The sequence below is a fragment of the Schistocerca piceifrons genome, unplaced genomic scaffold (genome assembly GCF_021461385.2).
Source record: "Schistocerca piceifrons isolate TAMUIC-IGC-003096 unplaced genomic scaffold, iqSchPice1.1 HiC_scaffold_891, whole genome shotgun sequence".
Classification (NCBI taxonomy): domain Eukaryota; kingdom Metazoa; phylum Arthropoda; class Insecta; order Orthoptera; family Acrididae; genus Schistocerca; species Schistocerca piceifrons.
In genome coordinates this window covers 18,998-36,447 of record NW_025729159.1, presented here as the reverse complement: position 1 = coordinate 36,447, position 17,450 = coordinate 18,998, and the positions used below count along the sequence as shown (strand labels likewise).

Genomic DNA, 17,450 nt, shown 5'->3' with positions numbered 1-17,450 from the left:
AAGGATCGTGTGTACGTGCCTTCGCTACCAGCAGACCTCCCTGAATTAAGAAACTGAATTGAAGCAGTTGTTGCTACAGTCACTGAAGACACACTTATGTACATTTAGGAAGAACTCTGCTATAGACTTGATGTGTGCCGTGTGACAAATGGTGCTCACATTGAACATTTATGAGGTTCTTGGTAAAACTGTTTGAGTTGCTCTTTCACTTGACGTATCATTTATAAGTGTAAGTTCAATATAAAGCATTAAAACCGCAATATTCATTTATAAACACCCTGTACTGTTAAGAAACTAGATAGAAAGAAAAAAAATTGAAAATGTGTAGCAGTTGGTGTCCTTTTGCATTTAAACCTCTTCCAGTCTTGCACCTGTTATTATTTTACTATCCCTACCGTAAACATATGCCGTCATCAATCCTTTGTGCAGAAAGTGCGTTGTGGTCTTAATGTGCTTTTTTTTCTGTCTGCAGTATGGTAATTCCACCAAATATGGAAGCTCAACACCATCCACTACATTGCATTAATTCCCTTTGTCAGACGTTGTGAGAATGGAGGAAATGGTAACCTCTTAGTTACTAATGACTACGATATTATTGCAGCTGGACGTGATGGTATTACTATTGACTCATCGAGAGTCAGTGCCTAATCGGAGTTGGTGGTTGTTGTAACTATTTAATATGAGACCAGGCTAAAGTAACCTGAATATGGCACTGTTCATGAAGCAATCAACTACAACTGAAAACAGATTCCCGTGAATCCCCATGGAACAAGGCACTGTACACTGATGTGAAGGGCACATGGAAAGACACACAAGAAGGGCAAGTTAGCACTGCTACACGCATACACGTGTGTGAGTTGCCAGAAGACAGTGCAGTGGAAACCTCGCCATGCACGTGCCTCCAGCAGCCGGCCTACGCTGTCACAGTTGGCGGCTGCTGCAAACACGCACATGCACTGACACAACACTTGGTGCACACAGCCTAGTTGCAGGATATAACAATAGTACAGGGTGATTCAAAAAGAATACCACAACTTTAGGAATTTAAAACTCTGCAACGACAAAAGGCAGAGCTAAGCACTATCTGTCGGCGAATTAAGGGAGCTATAAAGTTTCATTTAGTTGTACATTTGTTCGCTTGAGGCGCTGTTGACTAGGCGTCAGCGTCAGTTGATGCTAAGATGGCGACCGCTCAACAGAAAGCTTTTTGTGTTATTGAGTATGGCAGAAGTGAATCGACGACAGTTGTTCAGCGTGCATTTCGAACGAAGTATGGTGTTAAACCTCCTGATAGGTGGTGTATTAAACGTTGGTATAAACAGTTTACAGAGAATGGGTGTTTGTGCAAAGGGAAAAGTTCTGGACGGCCGAGAACGAGTGATGAAAATGTAGCACGCATCCAGCAAGCATTTGTTCGCAGCCCAGGAAAATCGACTCGCAGAGCTAGCAGAGAGCTGCAAATTCCACAATTGACTGTATGGAGAGTCCTACAAAAAAGGTTAGTTATGAAACCTTATCGTCTGAAATTGGTTCAAGCACTGTCGGCCGCCAGGCAGCCCCTGACAGAGCACTTCATCACTGGCCTCCAAGAAGCCCTGATCTTACCCCCTGCGATTTTTTCTTATCGGGGTATGTTAAGGATATGGTGTTTCGGCCACCTCTCCAGCCACCATTGATGATTTGAAACGAGAAATAACAGCAGCTATCCAAACTGTTACGCCTGATATGCTACAGAGAGTGTGGAACGAGTTGGAGTATCGGGTTGATATTGCTCAAGTGTCTGGAGGGGGGCCATATTGAACATCTCTGAACTTGTTTTTGAGTGAAAAAAAACCTTTTTAAATACTCTTTGTAATGATGTATAACAGAAGGTTATATTATGTTTCTTTGATTAAATACACATTTTTAAAGTTGTGGTATTCTTTTTGAATCACCCTGTATATGCGCAGCTGACTTAAAAGCATTGACAGTGTGACAGGTGCCAGCCGCGGTGGTCTAGCGGTTCTAGGCGCTCAGTCCGGAACCGCGCGACTGCTACGGTCGCAGGTTCGAATCCTGCCTCGGGCATGGATGTGTGTGATGTCCTTAGGTTAGTTACGTTTAAGTAGTTCTAAGTTCTAGGGGACTGATGACCACAGATGTTGAGTCCCATAGTGCTCAGAGCCGTTTAGTGTGACAGGTTTTTCCTGTCACCGCTACTTGTTTACTGTAATGACATATCATGGTTGAGTAGGACGTCGCTTTAAACAACAACATTAATAATGATGATGTGCTCAGCATATTATCATACCACTGTAATTATTTTTACATATCCATAGGGTGTAGTAGTGTGAACATAAATATGTGTTTCACAAGATTCAAAAATGTCCTCCTTACAAGTTTGAATTAGTAGGTGGGGATGACAAGCTTTTCAATTTCATTCTTAGGGACTGTTTCTCAAGAGAAAAGCTACTTTTGTTGTTTTGATCCCAACAAATCATGTAAAAAAAATAGAAAGCAAGTGAATTTAGTTCAGTAATTGATATACAAATGAACCATTGTTGAAGTTAAGATATAATGCACAAGTATACTTTAAAATATGTTTTTAAAGTAATTATTACTTAAGTGCTCATAGTGATCTTGTCTTGTTGTAGGTGAAAACAAAGCCAACGCAAATGAAAGTAGTGGAGTTGGCAGTATTGCAGGTGGTGGTAGATATGACAACCTTGTGGCAATGTTTGATTCTAGGCACAAAAATGTGCCATGTGTTGGTGTCAGCATAGGAGTAGAGCGGATATTTTCTGTCATGGAAGCACAATTGGCAGCAAATAATTCAAAGATGCGTACAACTGAAGTGGAAGTTTATGTGGCTTCTGCACAGAAGAACCTGTTGGAGGCCCGGATGAGTCTCTGTAGGGAGTTATGGGATGCAAACATTAAGGTCAGAAACATTCATTTGTACTAAAGGAAGTGGAACTTGACTTAATCATTATGATAATCTACTGTTTCCTGGTTGCATAATTTTAATAATAGAGATGTACTGTGTTTTATGTAAAAATCTGGCATCCAGCCTGACCCCCCCCCCCCCCCTCACCCCCACCCCTCCTGCCCTCCTGATTCCTCCCATTTAATGAACCTGTGGTCACCTTCCAGGAATTCCTTAGCTCCAACTTGACCCCACCCACCCTTCCCCAGGTCCTTTCCTGGTATTCTGTTTCCCACTCAAGCTATACAGCATCCTACTCAGTTTCTATACACTCACACTTCCAACCCATCGTCACAGGGATCGCATCCCTTTGAAGAACCTACCCAGTCCACCCATCCAGCAGTTCCTACCAACCAGCTGTCAGCAAGATGAATGGCTACTGCCAGACTGTTGCCAAGAACAAAGTTGACCAGCTGGTAATACAAAATACATCTGAGCATAACATGCTCAATTTTAATGGTTGCTTCACAACCAGAACTGCCTGGATCCTTCCCTCCCCCAACAGCTTCTCTGAACTACTCCTCTGGGAGTTGTCCTTAACAATACATCTTCCGCTCCTGTAATCATCCTGACCTCAATCTCTGATAATCCTCTGTCCCCACACCTTGCACCAAGCAGTCGCCGCTTCTTCCGTCCTGTCAATCCCTCCCAATTTACTTCCCCGTGCTACCTTCTGCGTGCACCGCTTGCTGCTCACCACTGGCTCTGACACTCGTGCAGCACATGCCCAGCCTGTCCAGCTGCCACCCTTCCCTGCCAACATTTCTAGTCAGCAATCCGGCTGCCTCCTTCCGAGCCACTAGTTGCCCACTCCTAATACCTCTCCCTGCCTCCCGCCCCCCCCCCCCCTCTCTCTCTCTCTGCCTCCCGCCCCCCCCCCCTCTCTCTCTCTCTCTCTCTCTCTCTCTCTCTCTCTCTCTCTCTCCCTCCCCCCCCCCCTCCCCACCACAACCTTTTATGTCTGCCAAAATGCGGCACTGACATTGTGTCTGCAGGCAGCGCTATGTAGGAGCACACAGAGAGAGAGAGAGAGAGAGAGAGAGAGAGAGAGAGAGAGAGAGAATTTTGTGTGTGTGTGTGTGTGTGTGTGTGTGTGTGTGTGTTTTGGGCGTGCGAGTGCACGCGCTGCGGCGCACACACACACACACACACACACACACACACGCGCGCTAACTCGAAACAGGATTACTGTGGAAGCTATAGTCTGTTCAGAATTGCTTTAGGATTTACAGTTCAGCAGGAGCAGATGGAGGTGTAGAGCAGAGTTGCCACATCTAGTAGGGACTTACGCGCAATTTTACATTTCATTCCAACTGACTCAAACTCACAGCTACTGACACTGTGTAAGTATGGAACTGACATCAATGTCTTGTGGAGGACCTTCACTATGTTTCCATTTTAGATTTATTTGTGGCAACAAGTTATTAAGATGATATGTACACTTTACAAAATGCACTTTCTGATGACATTGCCAAATTTTTGACATTTGGGGTAACTTTTTTGTTATTGAAGTTGGGTGAACACATTAAGTGAAAGAAATCTTAAGAATACTTCACATTTCCATCTGCTGCAAACTGAATCTGTCAGAGTTTCCTAACAGGAGATACTGTTAGTTAAATATTGTGCTCAATGATCCGCTTGTGTGTCAAGTACTAAACACTTGCCTGTAGGTCTGTAATTAGCCTGTTATTAAGTTTCCTGATCCATGTTCTTATTTCTAACAGAGCAGAAGATAATGTAATTGGATAGATAAAAAATCTACTCACCAAGTGGTGGCAAACACGTACATAAAAGGAGGTTGTAATTAGGCAAGCTTTCGAACCCAGTGGCTCCATTAGGCAGGAGGTTTGAAGGGAAAGGAAGAGAGGTGAAGGAAAAGGCCTGGAGAGGTCTAGGAAAAGGGGTAGATTTCGGGATAGTCAGCCAGAATCGCGTGTCGGGGAGACTTACCGCATGAGAGTCTTTCCTCTCATTCTGTGCAGTTGTGTGTGTGTGTCCTGCTGCTGCTTTGTGACAAGATTTTTTTTTTTTATCTAGGGTTAAATTATAGAGCAGAAAATAAGATTTATGCATGTTTAACACAATGACAAAATGTATCTTAAATGGGGCAACTGGTATTGAGGGAAAGGCCAAAGTAATACAGAACAGTACTTCAGTATTGCTATTGTATTGTAAACGGTGATATTTGCTGAATACCTGATATGAACTTAATTTGGACTTGGATACTGATAATGCCTTGTTATCAAAATCTCAAAACTTAAGAAAATATAATTTTGTTATGTTGACACTTAGCATTGTAAACCGTCCATTTCAAACATGCCGCTGTATACTCAAGTTTCTGTTGTGATAATGGTACTCCAGTCAAATGTGTAAATTTATTATTATTATTATTATTATTACTGGGAATGTAACCATTAATTTGAACCGTGTTAACTCTACCAGATTGAAATGGCAGTGGTAAGATAGCAATTGTAGCCCTATACATTTTTTTCAGTTCATAGACTTTGTCTATTTGGAACTACGGTTTATGGAGAGGTATTAGTTTCCATAAGCTCCATGTTTCTAAAGTTATCACTTACATTAATGTTTCAAAGCTTAACCAAACCAATAATTTTCCCCTGTCACTTTGTCAAGGTGGGTGCCTTTTGAATAACATCTGAATGGCAAGATGCATTATCTAGAACAATTGATCATACTTTTCCCAGATTTTGAATTAATGCATGCATGCACCTGTCGATGATTCAGTGCTTTTGCTTTTCAGTGAATGGTCTTCTTTACTCCTGAAGTTTTCACATTTCTGTTTCTAGTATTGGTGAAGTGAGTGTAGTTTTATTTGATATGAACAGAGAGTAAAAGCAACATTGGTCCTAGACCAGTATTGCTTGCACCAAAATAGGGTTTGATGAGGCCCTTTACTAATTCTTCGTCACACCCAATTTTTTCAGAACTTGATGAGCCAAATGCTCTGCATGTTTCGACCTCCAACACTTCCCATTGGGAGATTAGGTGTGGTGAGGTTGCGTCACCCTTACCACACAGCCTACACTTGGGGGCTTCTTTCTCTATAGCCATGAGTTTAGTCTGTCTCCTCTTCAAGCCCAGGTTTACATAACTTCTCTTAAAACATGGCTTTGTCATCATTTGCTTGCCATGTTTTTGTTTTTGAATCATAGTCCAGTATTCTACATGCTGCCTTCTAGTCCAGTTTTGTAGTCTTGAACCATCCCGTTAGTGATGATGAGGACAGGCTCTGATCCAATAAATGGAGTCGTTGCAAATGTCCTGGGCAGCCTATCAGCTCGTTCATTACCACTGATTCCTGAGTGACCAGGGACCCACAGCCGATTTACCATGTTGCTTTCTCCTAGCCTCACAAGGACTTCATGGCATTTGACAATGATCTTTGTACTGCTTGTAGGGGCTGCTAGAGATTTCAGACACGCTCAGCTGTCTGAATGAATGGACATGTCACGATCCTTGTAGCACGTATGCAGATTCTTCTCCACAAGTAGTCTGACAGCAGATATTTCCAACTGCAATACAGTGGCCAGCTTCCCTAGAGACGATGTGTTCTCTAGTCCTGGCTGTACCTGTATATTCTGGCCCCAGCATTTTCATCTGTTTTCGACCTGCCAGTAAACCAGACTGCGTCCTGCATGTTGTTGTGCTTCATTGTTCCACTGCTCCCTACTCCAATTGTTACATGAAAAGGCTTCAAGAAACAGCTGGAAGTTAATTTAGCACATTCCCTACATTGGTGTGGGGTTTATCATGTCCTAAAGGTGCCCAGTTCTTTCCAGTTTTCAGCCTGCATGCCCATGCCACTGCCTCTGTTTTAATCCACAAGTGTAACTGGGGCAGGTCCAGCTTGGTTTCTATCCCAGCGGTGGATGTACTGCTAATTCTGCCTGTTATGATTAAGCAGGCCAGTCTCTGCAACTTGCCAAGCTCTTTAGCAACCACCTTCTATTCTTCTTGGTTCCACCACACTGTAGCCCTGTAAATTATCATGGCTCTTACCACAGTGTCGTATATCCAGTACATACTCGTGGGGTTTAGACCCCACTTTTTTCCAAATGATCTTGTAGTATTCGTAAGTGTACCATTCACTTTGGAAAATATTTTTACACCATGAGATCAAAAGCATCTGGACACCAGACTGAAAATTACTTACAAGTTTGTGGCACCCTCGAATGGTAATGGTGGAATTCAATATGGTGTTGGCCCTACCTTAGTCTTGATGACAGCTTCCACTCTCGTGGTCATACGTTCAATCTGGTGCTGGAAGGTTTCTTAGAGAATGGGTAGCCCATTCTTCACGGAGTGCTGCACTAAGGAGAGGTATCGATGTCAGTTGGTGAGGCCTGGCACTAAGTCGGCGTTACAAAACATCCCAAAGGTGTTCTATAGGATTCAGATCAGTACTCTGTGGAGGCCAGTCCATTAAAGGGCTGTTATTGTCGTGTAACTACTCCACCACAGATTGTGCATTATGAACAGGTGCTCGATCATGTTGAAAGATGCAGTCACCATCCTCGAATTGCTCTTAAACAGTGGGAAGCAAGAAGGTGGTTAAAACATCAATGTAAGCCTGTGCTGTGATAGTGCCATGCAAAACAAGGGGTGCAAGCCCCCTCCATGAAAACACGACCACATCATAACACCACCGCCTCTGAATTTTACTGATGGCACTACACACGCTGGCAGATGATGTTGACCAGGCATTCACCATACCCACACCCTGCCATCGGATCAACATATTGTGTACCGTGATTCGCCACTCCAAACGACGTTTTTCCACTGTTCAATCGTCCAATGTTTATGCTCCTTACCCAAAGCGAGGTGTAGTTTGGCATTTACCGGCATGATGTGTGGCTTATGAGCAGCTGCTCGACCATGAAATCCTAGGTTTCGCAATTCCCACTTAACTGTCATAGTATTTGCAGTGGATCCTGAAGCAGTTTGAGATTCCTGTGCGATGGTCTGGATAGATGTCTGCCTATTACACGTTACAATCCTCTTCAACTGTTGGCAGTCTCTTGTCGGTCAACAGACGAGGTCAGCCTGTACGCTTTTGTGCTGTATGTATCCCTTCACATTTCCACTTCACTGTCGCATTGGAAACAGTGGACCTAGGGATGTTTAGGAGTGTGGAAATCTTGCGTACAGATGTATGACACAAGTGACACCCAGTCACCTGATCACATTCGAAGTCTGTAAGTTCCACAGAGTGCCCCATTCTGCTCTCTCACGATGTCCAATGACTACTGAGGTCACTGATATGGAGTACCTGGCAATAGGTGGCAGCACAATGCACCTAATATGAGAAACGTATGTTTGGGGGTGTCCATATACTTTTGATCGCATAATGTATGTGAGGTGTCCATGACACTTTCACAATCAGTGCCCTGGTAGTTCCGCATATTTCATTAACCCCTTTACTGGTAGAGGTTTGTTGCAGAAATATGTGTCATGGATATGCTTCCTTGTGGATGGTACTTTATCTTGGGACCAACCCTTAGGTCCCAATTTTGCACCAGATTTGCACAGTGCTCAGTGTGTGTTATGCCATTGTTCTATTAGTACTAGCAAATTTGCAAATTTTTACTACAAGTAAATTATCTGAATGCCTGATGGCTTGAACAGCTGAAATGTCCCTAGTTTTCTTGAAGTCAGCACATTCTCTGGCAGATTTCCAGCTTTCCCATTGGCTACCTGTAAACCAGTACCTCACTGCAGCTGAATCTTGGTCTGTGGTGTCTGCCAACTGGCATTGAGGGAAGTGAGTCTTGAGGAGCACATCCAGCATCTCACATGCTGCTCTTGTATACTCACCATCCTTCTTCCTGAGTGTGCCTGCTGGATTGTTTGATATTCTAGTGACGATTTAATGAAGTCTGGCGCATGTAGCTGTATTTTCCACCTCCTCACAGAATGCCTTGCAGGATATTCCCTCAATTGTTCCTGATCTATATTAATGACATAGGAGACAATCGGAGTAGTCCTGTTAGATTGTTTGCAGGTGATGCTGTCATTTACCTTCTTGCAAAGTCATCAGATTACCTAAATGAACTGCAAAATGATTTGCTAAGATATCTGTATGGTGCAAAAAATGGCAATTGACAACGAATAAAGAAAAGTGTGAAGTTATTCACATGAGTACTAAAAGAAATCCACTAAATTTCGATTAAGTGATAGGTCACAAAAATCTTAAGGCTGTAAATTCTGCTAAATATTTAGGGATTACGATTACAAATAACCTAAATTGGAATGATCTCATAGATAATGTTGTGGGTAGAGCAAACCAAAGGCAGCAATTCATTGGCAGAACATTTAGAAGGTGCAACAGGTCTACTAAAGAGACTGCTTACACCACACTTGTCCGCCCTATTCTGAAATATTGCTGTGCGGTGTGGGATCCACATCACAGGTGACTGATGGATGACTTCGAAAAAGTTCAAAGAAGGGCAGCTCGTTATGTACTATCATGGAATAGGGGGGATAGTGCCACAGACGTGGTATTTGAATTGGAGTGGCAATAATTAAAACAAGGATGTGTTTCATTGCGACGGGATCTTCTCATGAAATTTCAATCACAAGTTTTCTCGTCTGCTTCAGTAATTCAGTAAGACCCAGGACGGGAGCAACTGAATTACATTCACTGCCAGGGTTTCGACTACCTGTTGTTGTGCCCTGAAATGAGAAATATCCTGCCCACTATTCTTCCCAATCCTCCCACAGTGGTATTCTGCCGTCCACCAAACCTATACGATATACTCGTCCATCCTTACACAACTCCTGCTCCTACCCTTACCTCATGACTCATATCCCTGTAATAGACCTAGATGCAAGACCTGTTCCATACATCCTTCCACCATCACCTACTCCAGTCCAGGGACGAACGTCACCTATCCCATCAAAGGAAAAGCTACCTGTGAAACCAGCCATGTGATCTACAAGCTAAGCTGCAACCACTGTGCAGCATTCTATATGGGCATGACAGCCAACAAGCTGTCTGTCCTCATGAATGGTCACCAACAAACTGTGGCCAAGAAACAAGTGGACCACCCTGCTGAACACGCTGCCAAACATGAAATCCTTCATTTCAGTGACTGCTTCACAGCCTGTGCCATGTGCATCCTTCCCACCAACACCAGCTTTTCAGAATTGCACAGGTGGGAACTCTCTCTGTGATGCATCCTATGTTCCCGTAGCCCTCCTGGCCTCAATCTTCATTAGTCAATGTCCTCACCCATCTAGCCCCTTCCCTGTTGCCCCCATGCGGGCCTGAGGGTTAGAATAGGCCCAAGGTATTCCTGCCTGTCATTAAGATGTAAGAAAGATGAGTCTCACTTTTTGGCCTTTATGTGATGGTCCCCTGTGGGGCTTGATTTCCAATTTTCAAAAATTTTCCCAAAGAGCGGGGCAATTGGGGAAGGGCACCTTACATGATGCATAAAGTCCATTGTGCATCGAGATCTTCGGCCCACTTTATCATCGTGGCATTGCAGCCCCACTCATCCTCCATCTCTTGAGTGAGGACACCTTCCTGGGTGCATTTTCCTCCACCCACTATGCAGTGTCGTTTTCTGCGCCGGTGAAGACCATGGAATTCTTTGCACCTCATATCCAGCACAGTAGCCAGTCCGATGTGGGGCCACCATGTACCCTATTGGTTGTAGTCCCCTGACTACACAGGGATCACTATGCTGATGCCTGCGCCGTTAACTCCCCACATATGCCAAGGGGTAGATGCCCATCCCCCTGAGGCATCAGGATTCGTGGCAATGGCCATTCTGCCAGGTAGCCTTTGCAGCTGCTAGGTGGTGCCCATGGGGCGGGCCCTTGGTCAGAGTGCGTGGCATCAGGGCAGATGGCGCACGATGAAGTGTGCCACGTCATCACTTGCTGGTGATCAAACGCCAGCAGTGTCTAAGCGTTCCAAGTCTCAGTACAATGCAAGGAAGTACGATCCTAAATTGTTCATGTCCCTGTCCACACCATGGGAGGAACACCAGGTTAAGGATGGCATTGAACCTTATTCACCCCAGTACCTTGTATGTCTGAGAGCTGATGGGGCTCCTTTGTCTTGATGAAGCCTCAGTTTTTTAGAGAGCATTTAGAGGACAGGTTTGGGGAGGTGGAGGGCTTGTCCAAAATGCGGTCAGGGTCAGTCTTGATAAAAATGGCATCCTCTGCCCAGTTATGGGCATTACTCACTTGTGACAAGCTGGGTATGTTTCTGTTACCATCACAAGCGCTTAAATATGGTTCTAGATATTATATTCCACAGGGACCTTCTTTTACAATCTGACGACGAGCTGTGCACGAACTTAGAGCAACGAGGAGTTCATTTCATCTGGCGTGGCTATCAGGGTCCGACCGATAATCAGGTTGCCATCGGTGCCTTCATCGTGGCTTTCGAGGGTGGCACATGTCCCGAGAAGCTCAAGGTGATGGTCTACCGTTCAAGCCATATATCCTTCCCCGAATGCAGTGCTGTAAGTGCTGGAATTTTGGCTGTATGTCTCCCCACTGTACTTCCTGCATCACATGTCGAGATTGCGGACATCTGTCCTGTCCTAATATTCTATGTGCCCTGCCTCATATCTGTGTCAACTGCGGAGAGCATCATTCCCCTTTCTCACCAGCCTGCGGTATTTTACAGCAAGAAAGGAAAGTCATGGAATACAAGACCCTGGCTGAGTGACCTACACTGAGTCCAAGAGGAAATTTGAGCGCCTACATCCTGTGGCTATGACCACCTCTTATGCCACCACCATGAGAACGGTTGTAGCCACATCAGTTCTGCGAGTTCCTGTCGGCTCTCAGAGCTGGAAGACTACACCTGCCCCCTTGATGGCGGGGGGCACTTCCCTCCCTGTTGCTCCTGCACCATCTACCTCGGGAGCACTGTCCTCCCAACCATTGGGGACACCAGTCCCCACTTTTCAGCTGGAGAAGCATAAGTCTTCTTCAGCTCCTTTCACTAGGAAGGGGTGCCTTGGGTCACTCCCTTCCCAGGTTTCTGCTAGTGGGAAAGATGACACCCGCTAATGGCTGAAGTGCCCAAAAGCAGCATATTGTAAGGCTTCATGAACTTCCTCAGTCCTGGAGACTGAATCAGTGAAGCCCACTCAGCCAGAGAAACCCAAGGATCAGCGAGAGCAATCCAGAAAGAAGACCCCCAAGACCAAGGGAATTGCAGTGGCACCCACACTACCGCTGCCTACAACCTCTGCATCTACGGATGAGGTGAAGATTCTGGTGTCTGCTGAGGACCTAGATTTCACCAGACCCTCAGACACAATGGATATAGCCTTTTCAGGAAATAAGTCGGTGGCAGCAGGTGACCCTGAGGCATAGACTACCTCATTGAGTGTTTCACGCCTTCCCAGTCTCACGATCATGTCATCCTCCAGCGGAATTGCAGCAGTTTTTTTCCACCACCTGGTTGAGCTACGGCAACTGTTAAGCTTTACACTTGCTTTCTGCATTGCCCTCCAGGGAACCTGGTTCTCGGCAATGTTGACCCCTGCCCTTCGTAGCTACAGGGGATATTACAAGAACCGTAGTGAATATAATTGTGTGTCAGGTGGAGTTTGAGTTGTCCTGAACTCGGTCTGTAGTGAACATGTGCCCCTTCAAACCCCTCTTGAAGCTGTGGCTGTCAGAATAAGGAGAACGCAGGGAATAACTGTCTGCAATGTATATCTTCCTCCAGATGGTGCAGTACCTCTGAATGTATTAGCTGCACTGATTGATCAACTCCCTAAACCTTTCCTGCTTCTGGGAGGTTTTAACACCTGTAACCGCTTCTGAGGTGGCACCATGCTTACTGGCTGAGGCAGAGATATCGAAACTTTACTGTCACAATTCGACCTCTGCCTCTTAAATACTGGGGCCACCACACATTTCATTGTAGTTCATGGTAGTTACTCTGCCATTGATTTATCAATTTGCAACCCAGGACTTGCCCCATCTATCCACTTGAGAGCACATGACAACCTGTGTGGTAGTGACCACTTCCACATCTTCATGTCACTACCCCAGCATCAGGCACACAGATGCCTGTGCAAATGGGCTTTAAACAACGCAGACTGGGTAGCCTTCACATGTGCTGTCGCCGTTGAATCTCCCCCATGTGGTGCCATTAATGCTGTGATAGCACAAGTCAATACAACAATATTTTCTTTGGCATAAAATGTGATCCCTTGTTCTCTAGGGTGCCCCTCAGTGAAAGACTGTCCATTGGTGGTCGCCGGAAGTCGCTGAGCCCATTAAAGAACTTCAGCGAGCTCTACAGCAACATAAGCGACACCCTTCCCTAGAGCACCTAGCAGCCTTTAAGCAGCTCTGTACCCGTGTTCACCCCTTGTAAAATGATGGAAACAGGAGTGTTGGGACAGGTATGTGTCGATCATTTGGTGCCCCATATGTCACCTTTCCAAAATCAGACGTCTTTTTGGGTACCAGACCCCAGAAGGTGCCCTGGCATTCACATCAATGGCGTGTTATCTACTCTACTGACGCAAACACAAATTGACGAGCACTTTGCTGAGCACTATGCTCTCGAGCCTCTGCGTCGGACAACTACCCCCGCCCCCCCCCCCCCCCCTCTCCCCTCTCCCCTCTCCCCAGCCTTTCGCACCTTCAAACTGCGGATGGAGGGGAAAGTCCTCTCATTCACTACATGCCACAGTGAACCTTATAAGGACCCATTTACAGAGTGGGAGCTCCTCAATGCCCTTGCACATTGCCCCAACACAGCTCCTGGGCCATTTCGGATCAACAGTCAGATGATTAAACATCACTCATCTGACTGCAAGTGATATCTCCTTGTCACCGTCAACCAGATCTGGTGCGAAGGCATCTTTCCATCACTGTGGTGGGAGAGCACCATCATTCCAGCGCTAAATCCCAGTAAAAATCTGCTTGCTGTGGATAGCTATTGGCCCATCAGCCTCACCAATATTTTCTGTAAGCTGCTGGAACGTATGGTGTGTCGGCGGTTGGGTTGGGTCCTGGAGTCACGTGGCCTAGTGGCTCCATGTCAGGGCAGCTTCTGTCAGGGTCGCTCTATCACTGATAACCTTGTGTCCCTCAAGTCTGCCATCCGAACAGCCTTTTCCAGGAGCCAACACCTGGTTGCCGTCTTTTTTGACTTGCGTAAAGCATACGACACAACCTGGCAACGTCATTTCCTTGCACATTGTATGAGTGGGGTCTCTGGGGCCTGCTCCTGATTTTTCTCCGAAACATCCTGTCGCTTCTTACTTTCCGTGTCCAAGTTGGTGCCTCCCTTAGTGCTGGTGCTGCTGCTTGCAGTGTGGTTTCAGTTGCCCGAGACTGCAGTTTGTGTGTGTGTGTGTGTGTGTGTGTGTGTGTACACGTCTATCATTGACAAAGGTCTTAATGACTGAAAGCTTTGTTTGTGACAGTCTTTCTGTTATGCCTATATGTGATTCAGCATCTCCGCTATATGGTGAGTATCAACTTTTCTTTTCACAACACCCTCTTAAAAACTGAGACTGCAGTTCTGTAGGTGTGTTTCCGTATTTCTTGCCTCATTTTATTCATTCATTCATTCATTCATTTGATTACCCTGATCTTCATTCTGAAATGGTGTCATCTGATCAGGTAGCAGAAACTGCTTCCATTGGTTCCAGTACAGATGCTTGGGTACTTCATGTTTCATCAAGCACTTCAGTTTTTGTTTTATTCTGTGTTATCTGATTCAGTCTGATGATGATTAGTTATGTATTAGGGAGACACAACAGAGCCACATGCTGTGCAAGACTAATTACCCAGAGGGGTTGCTTGGTGTCCCTGAAACTCCATTCATGACACATCTTCTCATCCAGTACCCTGACACCCCTCAGCTCATATGGGTTGGGTACCTGGTGAATTGGGTAAGGTTTATGAAAATGGATGTGAGAGAGATGGGGCATTGTGCGACACACTTCATGTGTGTCATTTTCTGAGGCCTGTCCAGCATGAGCGAACCTGTCAGTAGCTCTGCTACAGCTGTCATAGCTCTCAGCTTCACGCAAACGTGTAAGACTCTCCATCTGCACGGTCAGTACTTCAACAAGGCTTTGTCCCCAGAGGAGTACATTGTTCAATCAACAAGATATGTATTTCTTAGGAACATCATTGTTAGGTTGCTGCATAAGTTCATAGAATTTTTGTTTTCTGTGTTGGTAGTCTGGTTGCCATGGGTTTATTTATCGATTGGCATTTTTTTATTTGTAGTTCACTGTTCCTATTGGGAGTTTACATTTTGTCATTTGGAGATAGATAGTGGATGTGTGGATACTAGAAAATGGAGTGCCAAGTTAAAAAAAAAGTCAGAACATTTCCAACCTATTCTTCTGTTTGAGTTCAGTAGAGGGATGACAGCAGTGGAGGCAGCCAGAAACATTTGCATCATGTGTGGGGATAATGTTATAGGACAGATCACAGGAGGATTGTTTTGACTTTGTGACTCCATGTTCAAGAAGACCTGTGGGATTTAATGAAGAGCATTTAAACACATCAATTCAGAGTTATCCATGCCAGTGTACTTGAGAACTGGCAAATGTGATGAACTGTGATCATTCCACCATCGTGCTACATTTGCACACAATGGAGAAGGTTCAAAAATCGGTTTTGTGGGTACTGGATACTGTAAGCCAAAATAAAAAAAATCAGCTGGTGGCCATATGTGCATCTCTGCTTGCTCGTTATCAGTTGGCTCGTGAACAACCTCAACCATTTGTATCCAGTATCATTACTGGTGATGAGAAATGGTGTCTTTATGCGGACATAAGGAAAAGAAAGGAATGGTTGAGCCCAAAGAAAGCAGAAACTCCCCACACAAAGACCTGCATACATCCACAAAAGATAATGTTACACATCGTGAAACAGCAACAGTTTGGTGTACTACGAATTGCTTCCCCAAGTTGTAACAATCACTGTTGGCATTTACTGTCAACATTTGAGATGTCTTGCAGATGCAAGCCAAGAACATTGACCAAGAAGACTACATGAAGTGTGTGGACACACAGAATTATTGTAGGTGGTTTATAAACAAGTTTATATGGGACGATGCCATATTAATGCCATTCTTATGGCATAGATTTACTTGTAAATATTCCTTTAAAAGGCAAAGCAAAGTAACCACAGTGGCACACAGCACCAGAAAACTGAAATGATCCTGATCATGGCTTATCCATCACTCTTGCCTCTGTTGGCTATGGCAGTATGGTCATCATTTCTTTCTTATACAAACATACAGATATTTTAACAGTAATCTCTTCTATAAGATTCGACTTCTTTGAATTAAATTTCTGAAGTTGGTATGATATGAAGTCATATCTGAATTGATTATTGCATGTGATTAAATGTTTATACTGATTCTGGGAGTACTTTCTCAATAAAATTCTCATTATTTGCCTAAGGGGATTGGCCATTTTCAGTTTTGACATTACCATTGCTAAATTTCTGTCTGTTTTTGCATTCTTGTGGAGATCTCTGAAAATATTCTGAAACTTTAAATGAAACTCTCCTAAGCCATTTTCTGGTTCCGCGACAATAATCGTAATATAACAACTGTCACTACGTAAATTTAACTTTAATGGTGATGGACAAAGCATGCTTTGATGTTTTTTAAATAAATATTGTAGAGAATTGTATATTATTTCAGGCTGAGCAGTCCTACAAACGAAATCCAAAGTTATTACAACAGCTTCAATACTGTGAAGACTCTGGGATACCTTTAGCAGCAATCCTTGGTGAAAGTGAACTTCAGCGAGGTGTTGTAAAACTGAGAGATGTGAAGACTAGGCAAGAATCAGAGATACCAAGAGATTTGATTGCTAAAGAAATTCGTAACAGGCTGAGCAAACCCACATGATAATTTTGTGTTACTATTCAGAATTTCATGAGGAACTATCATAACAGTAAGAAGACAAAATGTACGTTGGACAGTTTTGTACACAAGTTGTATGTTTTATGATAAATACTCAAACTTGTGTAAGCTGAAACAAAACATTGTTACATCTGAGTGAAACATTGTGAATGGCAACGGATTTTTTTTATAGATACTACAGCATTAAGCTTAGACCAGTTTGTTGCAACTGCCTTAAGATCTGTTTTGTTCCCTTTTTCATGTTTGCTACCACCAGAACTGCATGGTTTTGTCAAAAATTAAAATTTTATTGTAAACATTGTCTAGCCAGTTTTCGCCTTGGAGCCCATTGCGAAGTGATACTCAGAAGCAGTCAATTGTGGCTATTGAAGGAAACATTAGACAACATATGCATCATTTGTCACATACCACAAGTGTCGTTCTTGTGAATCAGGGCACAGCATCTCTTACCAACATGTATTAGTGCATAGTCAGTGTATTTAGTCACAGCAGAGCAATAGTTTCAACTTTAATAAGTTTGTTGCATTTGGTCAAAAGTAAAGAAGTTGATCTATGTGATATTTTATGCTGAGT

The 17,450-nt window shown here is 44.2% G+C and overlaps 1 protein-coding gene across 1 annotated transcript; it reads left to right on the top strand.

Moving 5' to 3' along the window:
* Positions 1–2,633: 2,633 nt before the first annotated feature.
* Positions 2,634–17,042, top strand: LOC124771086 (histidine--tRNA ligase, cytoplasmic-like; the record flags this gene model as incomplete). Its single annotated transcript, XM_047249286.1, has 2 exons — positions 2,634–2,920; positions 16,653–17,042. Coding segments are annotated over 2 exons (497 nt in total), but the record flags the coding sequence as incomplete, so codon positions are not given.
* Between the last annotated feature and the right edge of the window lie 408 nt (positions 17,043–17,450).